General features: G+C 42.3%; 2 protein-coding genes across 4 annotated transcripts; both read left to right on the top strand.

Annotated features, from left to right (window-relative positions):
- Positions 1–780: 780 nt before the first annotated feature.
- On the top strand, positions 781–5,967 carry LOC119222820 (protein ILRUN-like). Its single transcript, XM_037479731.2, has 5 exons — positions 781–1,071; positions 2,229–2,383; positions 2,496–2,693; positions 3,058–3,383; positions 4,151–5,967. Exons 1-5 carry the CDS (start codon positions 914–916, stop codon positions 4,184–4,186), a joined length of 873 nt encoding a protein of 290 aa, XP_037335628.2. The 5' UTR covers positions 781–913; the 3' UTR covers positions 4,187–5,967.
- A 1,145-nt stretch (positions 5,968–7,112) lies between these two features.
- Positions 7,113–13,173, top strand: LOC119221702 (SAM pointed domain-containing Ets transcription factor-like). 3 transcript variants are annotated; one of them, XM_037477747.2, is made up of 6 exons: positions 7,113–7,511; positions 9,237–9,640; positions 10,747–10,944; positions 11,064–11,111; positions 11,206–11,340; positions 12,256–13,173. In XM_037477747.2, exons 2-6 carry the CDS (start codon positions 9,256–9,258, stop codon positions 12,432–12,434), a joined length of 945 nt encoding a protein of 314 aa, XP_037333644.2. In that variant the 5' UTR covers positions 7,113–7,511; positions 9,237–9,255; the 3' UTR covers positions 12,435–13,173. The 3 variants fall into 3 exon arrangements, with proteins under 3 accessions (XP_037333644.2, XP_037333646.2, XP_037333645.2); XM_037477749.2 differs by lacking the exon at positions 12,256–13,173 and having other exon boundaries at positions 11,209–11,404; XM_037477748.2 differs by lacking the exons at positions 7,113–7,511; positions 12,256–13,173 and adding an exon at positions 8,551–8,722 and having other exon boundaries at positions 11,206–11,404.
- Positions 13,174–13,334: the final 161 nt, after the last annotated feature.

The following is a 13,334-nucleotide window of genomic DNA, read 5'->3' as shown; positions in this document are numbered from 1 at the left end:
TACTTATGCACTATAAGTAAAATAATGTTAAGTAATAACTTCAGGTTCGAGTTGTATTTGTTACGTAATATGTCTGTGTAGGTGGGCTACAGGGATCGAGTTGAGTAACTATATTTAACAAATATAGTTATTAATATCTGACAATCAAAGATAAACTATAGACAGAATAACTGCATGTGGTGATGCAAATTGAATACATTATGGTCCAAATATTAAGTACAGTTACTTCTCCTTTGACCAAAATAAATGCAAAATCATACAAATAGTTAACTGCTTTATAATACAGTGGTTCAAAGTATGAATTGTGTTTTATAATACACTGTAGCTTTGTATTAAATAAAGCCTAGTAATTTATTTTGGTACTAACTATCTGCAATTTTAAACAGGTTTACCGTATTTAACATGATATTTTACTATAAACAATTCCGTTTCATAAAAGAGTAGTATTAGAACACAGAAAACAGGTACTTTGTCAACAACCCTTTCCTAAATAAATCCATTTATAAAACTAATTTACACTGCAGCCGCCCTAAAGATAATAAAATAATGCAAAAGTTTGTTACAACACAAACACGCAGCAACATTCATCATGATGCAAATTAGGGTGTTTAACCTAACATACCCTAAACCTATTTTCTTTTAATGAAACAATATATTAACAAAACATTTTATAATTCTAACCCACGTGATACATGATTTATTGGTATTATTGATTTAGTATGACATATCATCTTCACTGTAATAACACGCCTAGTATAAAAGTAGTGTTTTCGCTTCTCCTCTAGGCCTCATAGGCACAACACACAATCATGTGACATGCGCACTCGGCCCTGTTGTTGAGTTTGTTATGACAAGTCGAGGCCTCGGACTAAATTAGTAGCGAAGCCCCCGTCTCTGTCCGGGCGAATCCGTGATGGAAGGCATGGACCTGGACCTGGACCAGGACCTGGTGCAGAAATTCAGCTGCATGGGCACAACCGACAAAGATATCCTAATCTCGGAATTTCAGAGGCTTCTCGGCTTCCAGCTAAACCCCGCCGGATGCGCCTTCTTTCTGGACATGACCAACTGGTGAGCCCGGGGATTTTTTCGGGCCTGCTGCGTGGTTATTTTTAAGACAGGTTGACACAGTGGGGGGTTCACTAGCTAACTTGCACCCCCGGCAGTTGTCGCTATACCGGAGAAGGGCACCGTAAGGACCGCTGTCCTTCATCGTGACGATGGAGTTTACGTTGTTATCATGTCTACGTGGGTTCGGCTAACGACGCTGTAGTAACGTAACTAACGTTAGCCTTAGCGTTAGCTTAGCCACCGCGTCTCCGACTCAAAGCAGCTCGGCGCTTAATGTGACAATAATGGAAAACAAGATAAATAAACTGTCAACAAACGTCGTGCTCACGTCGATCCTTGTGTCTGGTTTAAATAAATAGGACGTTATTTTGCAAAGATCGTCGCTGTGACGTTAACGTTGGGTGGCACCATGTTAGCCGTGGTTCTTGACTCACAATTCACTGTTTTAAACTGTTTCCCCTCAGTGTTTTGACGGATTATTGTGTCCGACGCTCGTCACTTTTCACATTATCGACGGCGTTAACGTCTCACTTCTGACGACATCCACGGCGGGGACGGCTGCCGTTTATTACGCAACATCGGTCAATGCAGAAACGTTGCGTTACGTTACTGGCGAAGACGTGGTTCATTAATTATTTTTTTTACCAAAATGGCCCATGGAACAAAGTGCACCGTGGATCTTTCGGTTTTAGTCCATTAAAGGTCAAATTGAACTCTTTAGTGTCCGCGCATGTGCAGTATTAAGTTGATGCAGGTCTGTGGCCGGTGACGGGGGTCCGTGGGCCGTGGAGGCTGTAGTAGTAACACGTGATGCCGTGCCATTCAGCCACGGGGTTTCTAAAAATAAAAACTGCTGATTTATGGATGACCAGCATGACGCGGGAAGCACCCATTAGCAATCTCTCCAGGTCTGCAGAGAATGTGGGCATTCTGATGCCGTCCCAAAATGCTCCAGAAATAAATATTGTAGTCAAAGCGTTATCGTCTCCTGTGGATTTGGTAAGGCCATCAACCGAGATTCACTCCTAGGCTCTTAGCGTGAGTCTTGCGAAAACCCTGTGGTTTCCGCACGTATAGCGATCATCATTTCACCAAAGCTGTACTAAACTGCACTAAATATCTGTACAAATCACCTGGATTTCTGCCTTTTGTCCCAGGAATTTACAAGCAGCCATTGGAGCCTACTACGACTTTGAGAGTCCCAACATCAGCGCACCGTGCATGTCCTTCGTGAGCGACGTGACGATCGGAGAGGGAGAGTCGGTTCCACCGGACACACATTTCACAAAGACCTGGAGAGTACAGAACACGGGTAAGTCTGCGTGAAGACTAAGACCCGATCACAGACCTGACACCGGACCCTGAGAGTTGGATATAAATATACTCGCATGTAGAGTTCAGCGTGGCTTTCTGTGTCTTCCCAGGTTCAGAGTCATGGCCTCCCGGGGTTTGTCTGAAGTATGTTGGCGGAGATCAGTTTGGTCACGTAAACATGGTGATGGTACGGTCTCTGGACCCTCAGGAGATTGCTGATGTCAGTGTGCAGATGCAGAGCCCCGCGTCTCCTGGCATGTACCAGGGTCAGTGGAGGATGGCCACAGCCACCGGACTTTACTATGGAGGTGAGGACAGAACACTTTGCACGCCACAAGCTGTGAATTGTCGCTTGTTATTACATGTGCTCAAGAACAGACAGAAACCATTGGTCAACGAATCAATCAGCCGATGGACAGAAAAATAACCAGCAGCTACATATTTATGATTAGTAGTTTCCAAAGCAACTACACAGTACTACATAATTTTACCAATGAGATACGTATATCAAATTAAGAATCATTTATCCAATTGATTTGCCTACCTACAAATGAGTTTCAAACAGTTTGTGGTCCATCCTCCTTTTACCTGGATCCATATAACCCCGGGTATTTACAGACAGCGGCAGCGGCTCCCTCTATTATAACACGCTGTTCATTTGTTTTTCGACAGACGTCATTTGGGTGATCCTGAGCGTGGAGGTCGGAGGCCTCCTCGGCGTCACGCAGCAGCTGTCCTCTTTTCAAGCAGAGTTCAACACGCAGCCCCACCGCAGCCTGGAAGGAGACTACAACCCATTCGCCTCGCCGGAGAAGAGCAAGTGCCCCAACGGCAACAACAACAGCCTCCACGACGCCAGCGTTCAAAGGGTCACAGAGGAACATTGGCAGGGGAGCCCCGACCAGCTGCAACAAGATCAGAATGGACTTTCACAAAACTCTGTGGATTTAGTAGCAAATAGTCTACAAAGCAATCTATCAGTAGTCTCTTATAACCAGGTAAGACACGTCAACGGGCAGGGGGATGACACAAATTAGTGAGTCGTGGTTGAGGTTTTTATCTTCCAATTTCCACCCTCATTGGAAGGACAACTGGAAAGTCTGAAAGCCTTTTATAATAAACAAGAAAAATCTATAAATGCAAAGTTGATGGTAGGGATATTTCTCAAATGCGTTGTAGATACATTTAAAATGTTGTGAGTTTAAAAGAAACCCTGTCGTGAGAACGGGAATATCTAATTAGCTTTTTTTGCAGTAATAGATGAATTTGGTTGCTCATTTTTCCTCCTACGCATATTTACTCAAAAGCTGCAGAGACATTCGTTTCTTCCATTTTCTATTTTAAACTCATCCTTTAACAAGCCACACAATCGGATTAGTGAGGCTCTAATTGGGCACGGTGGAGATTTGAGACTCACAAAATGCTGATATTTACCAGGTTTCTCATATCAGCATAGCCTTCTAGCATGGCAACATTTGCAAGTGACTACTAAGCACAAAGCACCGCTCTGGTTGATGGAAATGTCGCTCCTTTGGCAGGCGTTTGGTCACAAAATAAACCTGCCGTCATGGCTTAAAACACCTATTCATGTACAAAAATAGTTTTAAGACCACCAATGGTGGAGTGAACAAGGCAATAGGACACCGAGGCAGGTCAAGGCCACTCTGGTAAACCAGCGTTTAAATGATCAGGTCACCAGAGCTGACTTTACAGGTGGTGAATTTTTCCTCACATTTTGGCTGTTAATGATTTCTCTTCATTTCAGGGTATACAGGAGCCCTATCCTTTCGGGCACTCTTAAATCACGGGACACTTGTCACAGCGCGGCAGCACTAAACCTCTGGAGTCTGTCACACCGATGAGAGAAAGTAGCTGGCCCAGATTGTGGCGATTTTTGAAAAACTGTTTATGCAAAGCCCGGCTCCCCTTTGAGAAACCAGAGGCCGATGCTCTCGACGTGCAGCTCAACCAACACCCGCCACCTGCTGTATGCACGAGTGAATGCTAAGTTAAAAGTGAGTGCTATGAATCTTTTGAGTGGTGACTTTTTCTTCTTACTTTTTTCAGATTTTTCTTCTTTTTTTTGTTGTTGTCAAAGTGCAAATGAAGAAAAAAAAAAATGACAGGGGTGTGTATTTGCAAAGTGGTGATTGTGGTGTGTGTGTGTGTGTGTGTGACGCATTGTGCAACCCGAAGGAGAGACTTTGGAGGAAAAGCCATTTATTTTGCCATCTGATTCTCCAGTTTCTCGGCTGCCTCTTGGTATATTAACTGGGTTTCTGTACCGGTTCCCTGTAACTAAATGTAACCGCCGGCCTCTCCGAAACAAACCACTGAATATCATTACTGGCTTTTTGTATTCATTATTTTTAATATACCCTTTTAAACAAAGATGGGTGGGGCACGGGGGCAGCCACATCCTTCCTAATTATATCTTTAGCTCATTCGGCATGGCTCGTGCATGGCGCATTTCGATGCTGCCTGCGTACCAGCGATGTGCAGCTTCATCTGCACTGCACCCAAGAGGAGAGCTTCACTCTTTAAGCAGAGCTATTTTATTTACAGTATCTGCCACAGCAGCGGCATGCTGAAGTTTTGTTTTGGGGTTTTTTTCACACATGAAATAAGAGTCGTTGCTTTGCACACATACATATCTGACATATTACAAGAATATTAATAGAGTATTCCTTATTCGTCATAAAGTCGTATTAGAGATCTCCCCGATTATTATCTGAAGCTATGAGTTGGCTGTGTTGCACATGCACCCTCACATAAGACATTGAATTCAAGCCATATGAAAAGCGGTTTAAAAACAACCGTACTCTATGAAAACATCATTGTTCCTTTTTATTTGAAAGCCGTCTTGAAATTGCTTTTATCACATTAGATTGAATGTATTTGAATGTAGAATGGATAATGTTTATTAATTCACCCAAAGATTCAACATTGTATATTTGCATTGAACTGGCGGTTTTATTATTGTAATTACTGTTCTGATTATCCCCGTCTATTGTTAAAATTCTCCACCTCACTGTCTCCAAAATGTCTCACCAATCATCGCTGAGCTTTTAAAAAACCCTTTCGATCCTGCTTGATCTTTTTCAGTATCAATGCAAAGAAATGACGGACCTTTGTTCTCTTGAAGAATCGTGGCAGCGTCTCTACTCACACTAACCGGCTGATCTATGCACCAAGCGCGCCCCACCCACCCCCCCCGAGAGGCTGGGTGGTTTTTATCGCATCATCTGCAGTTAGACCCGAGGGGTAAAAATCCCCTTTTCATTTAGGCGCTAACTGCGAGCCCCCCCCGGGGGCGTGCTGGGCTTTGGCAACGAGATGATAGCGCTGCATGCCCCCGCGGCTCTCCGTGCATCACCTGTGCAAAAATCCCAATGCTAAATATTTCCCACGGCCGTCCCAATTCGTCCCCTGTGGTTCTTTCTTGTGAGATGGACTGAATCGGTCGGCCTCAGACTCACGCAGCAGCACATTGACGAGGATGAGGAAGAGCAACCAGATGAAAACTGGTTTCCTGTATGTGTGATGATTGTTTGTATGATTAAATTATCACTGGAGACCACAGGCGTTTGCATTTGTCCTGATTTCTTACTACAATGACAATGTAGTACATGCTTTTACACATGTACTACTTCATCAGACCTCTTAACCCTTTTTATACAACATTGTATATTACTTTAGTTTCCAGTTCATTGGCTGTTCGTCGTTATAGTTTCCGTTGAGGTTTTACTAAGGACTTGTAATTTGAGGAGAACAGGAACTGCAGTTCAAACACTAAACCTGAGCGCTCTGATGGATTGATGGAGGCGTGTGAGCCTGGAGGGTAAACTGCATGAGGAAAAGCAGTTTGCATCTTTTATGGCATCTTGTCTGTCAAGCAGCTTTAACCAAAGCGCCCCGGGGAGCCGTCTGCTAATTGAGTAGAAAATGCGTTGCAATGAGAAACATGAGATGTGCTCAAGTAGTTTCTCAGTAAGACCCCAACTGACTCGAAAGCTTCAGTGCTCGGAGGTAGTTTATTATTTTTTATTTTTTAACAAAAACGTTTCTTTTTCTTCAACTCGAAGCCTCACTGCACGCAGCCCGTGATCCGGTTGGTAAAGCTGCAGCTCTGAAGGTGATTAGTGAGGGTGGATGCACATGTGTCACTTTTGAATATTTCAACCCTGCCGCACAAACTCCACTGTTTAGCTCAAGCAAACATTTACACACTCGTTTTCTCTATTGCACTCGCTCCGTGTACCACTTATTTGGCTTTGGAATCAGCTGATTGTCTTCAACTTTTGAAAACTATGAGCATTAGGTATCCTTGCACGGCGGGCCTTTCTGGTTTCTTATGAGCTCCAGCTGAGATCCGGCCAATAAAGAGTGTTGGATGCTCTCTCCTGTAGAAAGACACCTGTGTCAGGTGATCCTGAGGCCTCATGACAGATGAGTCCCCTTTTCTCCCATTCATCTCGGTCCCATAGTCACCAAATTGACAAAAAACATATTTTGGATTATTTCAAATTCACTTTCCTCAAGCCATGACTTCAGTGGAAACACCTCACAAAGTTTAAATTTCTCATCTCCAAATAGTCCTGAACTATTTCTCACCTCTCACACATAACGGGGGAACTTTGAAACAGCTGCAAATAAAGCAGATAAGATACATTTATCTTCAACTTCATCTTGATTTTCATCTTCACAGTGTGGATATTATTCTTTTTATTCACCAGGAGAAAACCCCCTCTGGTGTTTTTACACAGCTTCTTCTCCCTGGCAGTTAAAGTCCCCGTGTTTGTTTGCTGAAGGAACTTACGGCCCCAAGTCATTGTTGAGCAGGCACTCGCAAGAACCTCCCTCGTTTCAACACACCTTTTCCTTCGAAATTGATATGTCACAAAGGCACCGTGTCCACAATCAGTCAAACTCACTGTGCTCAGACGGGACGGACGGGACCTAACCGGGAAGTGCTGGCCACGAGGAAGGGACCACATGCAGCACATCTTCACCCTGAGACAGACACGGCCTTGACTTTTTAGTCCACATCCAAACTGAGGAAGGGCCGACCCGGAGGCCTCCGCATCGGAAAAGACCGACCCGGAAAAAAACCCGACGCCGACCAGGTAAGACGGCAATACTTCTGCTGCTGTAGTACATGCTGTGGTAGTATAGTAGTACTGCTGAGACTAAGTGGAAGGTGTATTCAGGACATTTTCACCCCTGGACATCAAAACGGGAAAGAAATACAATTCTGACCGTTTTTTGTAGACATCAGACTTCTGGGGGGTCGTTTAGTTCACGTTGTGGTTTTACTTTTTGATATTCAAATTATTTACGTTTTAATGAATAATAATAACTCACAGTAATATCCGTGGAAGCAGCAACTATAGTAAGTTTTTATGTTACTTTGAAATGAAATATTAATTAATGTGAAGAAAATGTAGAAATACAATGTTGTAGAATTGTTTTTGTTACCTGCATCACTTCCTGTTACTGCAATTACCTCCATGACCGATACAGCCGTAGTGTATTTACATTTATTTGTTAAGGGTAACCATTTTGCCGCCCATACCACTATTATTGCCAATATTTTTATAATCCAAAAGCTCACATTAAATTTAAATTTGGATGCAGACAATAATCCACTGTAGTTTCCCCCACAGTTATTTTTAAGATAATGCCCTTATTTACAAATGGATACATTTTTTTGACATGCTGATTTGGTCAATCAATATTGAGAATGAAGTGAGAAGCAACATTGCCTGTATAAATATAACTGATGTTGTTCTGGCTCACGCTCTTCTTTTAGTTGCACCCTTCAGCCTGTAATGTAACAGAAACATGCACGCACGCACACAAACACACACACACCGCCACATTTAGACATTTCACTTCACATGTAAAAGCTAAAGGTGTTCAACGCCTTTTGTTGTAGTGAAGTGCAGGCAGTGACTAATGACCATAGCGTTTCATATCAACAAAATGCCTCTCATATCAGGTTGATTGCTATCTAACGAGGTGTAAATTACAGCTCCTAATACAACTCTACAAATAATAGACTTCTCTTCGTGATCGCGCTGCTTTCGTTTGAACCCCCCAGTAAACCTGTCAGTACTCGGGCACAGTCCATGTTTACAGAAAGAGAGCCTGTGAATTATCTTCATGTGCTTAGTGATACTTTTCACTCACTTTTGTTGTTCAATTGCTTTGAAATGTCACATGTATTGTGGCTGAATGTAGGCAAAGATGACAAAAAAAAAATACATAGGACTTTGAATGGAAACATTTTGTGTTATTTTGTACAAATCAAACACGCAGCACCACTCCCAGCCAGGTGAGCTGTTCTCTTACTCACACCTCCGAGAATACGCACCAGCTACTTATCTTTTATCCACATGTTAGATGTGTCCCACCCTTTATGCTCGTTGCTAGCAAGCTTCCATTTTAACATTAACTTTGGATTGTGGTGACTTGGGTTTTTTGGTTGTTGCATCGTGAAAGTAGCTAACTGTAATCTTGTGCATTTTGGGAATTGCTGTTAAACATTCATTTCAACTTGTGGTCAGAATTCAGAACAAGGCTTTGATCTTCCCTTTGTTAGATTGCTTTCTGATAGTGTTGAATGAGGTTCAAAATAATGGAAGGTAAGGCCGAACCTCGTTGAACCTGGACATTGCCAATATTTCATTAGAGAAGCTCAGCTGGATTAATTGTAGTAATTGAGTAAATACCAGGGAATGAAATGTCATGCTTACTTTAGGTTGGCCACTGTTTAGACAGCACCGTTGCGGTGTACATCGCTGACGACCCAGCTGACATTTTGTGACAATGCGGCTTTCTTCTTACAGCGTTTAAACAAACACAAGCATGGGGAGTCCGGGCGGCACTGCACACTCACCTCTCTACGTCAGTCCGCCCCACGGCGGAGCCAGGACGGCCTGGCCGGACGAGGCCGAGGACGTCAAACTGCCACGCGGCAGCTGGGCGGGGGTCTACATCCCCTACTGCGACAGATTGGCCATGGAGGAGAATCCCTGGATTATGAGGATGACGGAGGCCCCGGCTCACGTTCCCCCTCCCTGCAGGGCGCCTGAGCCGAGCCCGGCCAAGCCGCCCGGCCCGGCCCAGGAGCCCCCCTACGCGACGGAGGGGCAGGTGGAGGAGTGCTCTCTGGAGCAGGTCCAGACCATGGTGGTGGGAGAAGTGCTGAAGGACGTCGACACGGCTTGCAAACTGCTCAACATCGCTCCGGGTGAGATGCAACTCATTAACGTTGTGTTATTGCTATTATCATACTGTATGTACAGTACATCTGAAGGGACAAACCTGCTGTAGAAAGTGTTGACAGAAGTTGCAGTCTGAAGAAATAGGCCCTTCATTTGTTTGCTCTCACTTTTGACCTCCGGAGGGTCACAGCTGGTGAGCCTATGAGATCCGGTCCACCTTGTGCAAACGATTCTTTGGCAGACAATCGTCTTTGCTTCATACGAACTTCCCTCCCAACTTTTTGTGCTTAATACGGTTGTAGCTCATGAAACACTTTGTTTTCCCCTGTGCAAGTAAAAGCATATTTAGTTTTTACCTGCCTAGTTAGAAAATTCACAATACAGATTTTGCATTGTGTGAAGCTAAAATTACATTACTCAAGTAGTAACTCAAGGTTTGTTTATGATATTTTTTAGCATTTCTTGCACAAATTGGTTTAAATTAAGAAACGACACTTATTGTTTGTATATGTAGTACAGACAATAAGTATATTTGTTACCCGACTTACATAGGTGATGTTAGTGAAGAATGGAAGTTATGATATCTACTTGAGATAAGTTAAAGCCCTAGAGGAAGAATCTGACAAACTTTCTGTAAAACAGATTGAAGCCAAATACACGTCTGTTAATGAATTGATGTTTTTTTACCTAATATTTTTTGATTTTTTTTCCATCCTATTTCATCAACATGACATATTTTGACTTTCTTTTAAAAACATTTTTCAAGCTAAACATTTGTTTCCCACATTTCCAACCAAATATTTTTTTACATTATTTCAACCTTAAATCTTTTGACTTTCTTTTCCAATAAATTTTCCGACCAAATACTTTTCAGCAGTTTTTTTTCCAAAACATTTTTTGACCTTACATACTTTTACTTTCTTTTCAAAACATTTTCCAACCAAATAGTTTTTTACATTATTTCCACCTAATATTTTTAAAAACATTTTTCAAGCTAATATTTTTTTTCCCCATTACCGACCAATTTTTAAAAACATTTATCAACCTAAAAATATGTTAAACTTTTTTTCCATGACATACTGTGTAAAAAAGATGCGTAAAAAAAACATGCCATAAGTGCGTTCACCTCTAGACCCGCAGGACTGGAGCTGCGTGCACGTTCAGAAGTGGCTCCTCTGGACCGAGCACCTGTACAGGCTGCCGCAGGTCAGCGCCATGTTCCAGCAGGTGAGCGGGAGAGACCTGTGCTCCATGACAGAGTCGGACTTCAGGCAACGCTCCTCGCAGTTTGGAGACATGATGTACGCTCATCTGGACATCTGGAGATCTGGTGAGAACAACGTGAACACAATCTCTGCTGAAAGGGTGATCGTGTGTCCAATGCAGTGTGACCAAGACCATATCTAAGACTACATTTAAGTATTCTGCCATATTTTACTGTTCTTTAAGCTGCAGCAATGAAGGTGTGCTACCCACCACCCGAAGACAGCGGATCCGGTAAGTTTTTGTTTATATTTAAATTTCACAGAATAAAGTATTGAGGTTAGACAAGCTGAAGTAACATTTGCTTTCTGAAAATCTCTTATGTCAGCAGCCGAGGACTCGTGGTCAGATGTGATACGTAACTACCCGAACCAGCCCATCCACCTGTGGCAGTTCCTCAGAGAGCTGCTCCTCAAGCCTCACAACTACAGCCGCTGCATCCGCTGGCTTAATAAAGAGAAAGGCAAGCTGCTTCATATACTGTAAAAAGCTTACTTATTTTGATGTTCATGTATGATGACTATAAATGCTAACTAGATGGGCTTCAAGTGAAGTTACTTAACTAGAAATTTAGCACAACAGTTAGGGCCATTTCTCTTTAGAGAGTTAGATATTAAATTGAATACCTCTCTCTCATGCTTGTATGCTACATATGAAGTGCTAGCTTTAGCTTAGCATAAAGAAAACAGCTATTCTGGCCAAAAGTCAACCTCCCAGCACATTTAGTCAATCTTTTTTACTCAAGCGATGTCCAGCCAAGATATAGTTGGTCATAGACTGTGTAAACGTTGGATGAAGTCCCCATGACGTTACGCATAGGTTTCTGAACAGCTGTTGTGGCGCCCAAAGAGGGTGGATGCAGCTAACTGCCATACGGCCAGTGACAACAATCCTAAACATTGTCAAAGACGCGCATCGTAAGGTGAGCCGAGACAGGCCCGGGAGACTGCCACAGACCTCATTTACGCAAAATCTAAAGCTTCAATGTAATGCAAACATGCGAGATACAAAATCCCAGTTAACCTTGCCTCAAGTGGCCATTTAAGGAACTGCAATTTTTGGCACTTGTCTTTATTTACCAGGACTTCAAGTGGCTCTAAAAACTTTCCATTTTAATAATAGGTTCATAATAAGATCTACCTAGATCTTCCTGCCTTTGGAAAGAGCCTGTTTGCTATTTTCACTTGTGTTTCCATTTTTTTGTGCTAAGCTAAGCTAACTCTTTCCTGTTTCTAGCCTCAGGCAGCATACAGAAATGAGCGTGATGACTCATCTAAATCTTAATCTTGGCAAGCAAATACTTAAGAGAGTGAACATTTTGGGGAACTAAGCTTGTTTACCTAAAATAATAATTACATGCTATTTCATCTGTTCAAAGGGATTTTCAAAATTGAAGACTCAGCTCTCGTAGCCAGGCTATGGGGCATCAGGAAGAACCGCCCAGCTATGAACTATGACAAACTGAGCCGCTCAATACGCCAGTACTACAAGAAGGGAATCATCCGCAAGCCCGACGTATCACGCAGACTGGTCTATCAGTTCGTCAACCCGGTATGAAGAAGAGGGTTTGCAGATCCGAAGGCGACGAGCTGAGGAGGAAGATATGCTGGGCATAGTCAAGAGTGATATAAACTCTTCAGTTTTGCTTGATCATTATACTAAATGTTTCATTTCGATTGTAAAGACTGCCTACTGAACCAAGCACTCCTGCCTATCATAGCTCTACTTTATTTTTGTTAGTAATGATTTTATTTTTATTTTCAACATTTTTTGAGTGTGATATATGAAACTATCAAAAACATTTGACAGAATGAATGCATATTTACTTTTTTTGGGGGGACCTGGCTCACGTAGCTATACACTACAATCGGGAACAGCTAGTTCCGCTTTGTCCAAAGGCTTAATAACAATAACTAGATATGAGAACCTATAAAGCCTCTATAAAGAGCTTTAGGGTGCTGATGGGTGAGTTTTGATATATTTGGACAGAGCAAGGCTAGCCCTGTCCCCTGTTTCCATCTTTGTGCTAAGCTAATCTCATCAAACCAGATGCTAGCTCCGGCGACATATCCAACACTGAGGGGTATCAATCCTCTCATATAACTCTTGGCAAGAAAGCAAACTGTTATAACTTCACAATTCCTTTAAATTCTATTTCTCATCAGCGACATTCGTTGACGTTCCCTTTCAATTAACAACAGTAAGTGGATATCCTATCAAGCCAGCCTTTTGCATTTATATCTTTGGCATTATCTTTAGGATCGAGAATAAAGCTATATATATACATATATATATATATATATATACATATGTATGTATATATATATATATATATATACACATACATACAACCACATGTTTTCTAAATAGTCTAAATCACATGCTAATTCCAAAAAAGAAACACACGGACACTAACGTTTTTTTTTCTTTCAACAAACTTTTTTCCCCTTTCAAACA

This window comes from Pungitius pungitius, chromosome 1 (genome assembly GCF_949316345.1).
Source record: "Pungitius pungitius chromosome 1, fPunPun2.1, whole genome shotgun sequence".
In the NCBI taxonomy this organism is placed as follows: domain Eukaryota; kingdom Metazoa; phylum Chordata; class Actinopteri; order Perciformes; family Gasterosteidae; genus Pungitius; species Pungitius pungitius.
The sequence above is the reverse complement of the archived record's forward strand: the minus strand, read 5'-3'. Positions and strand labels throughout refer to the sequence as shown.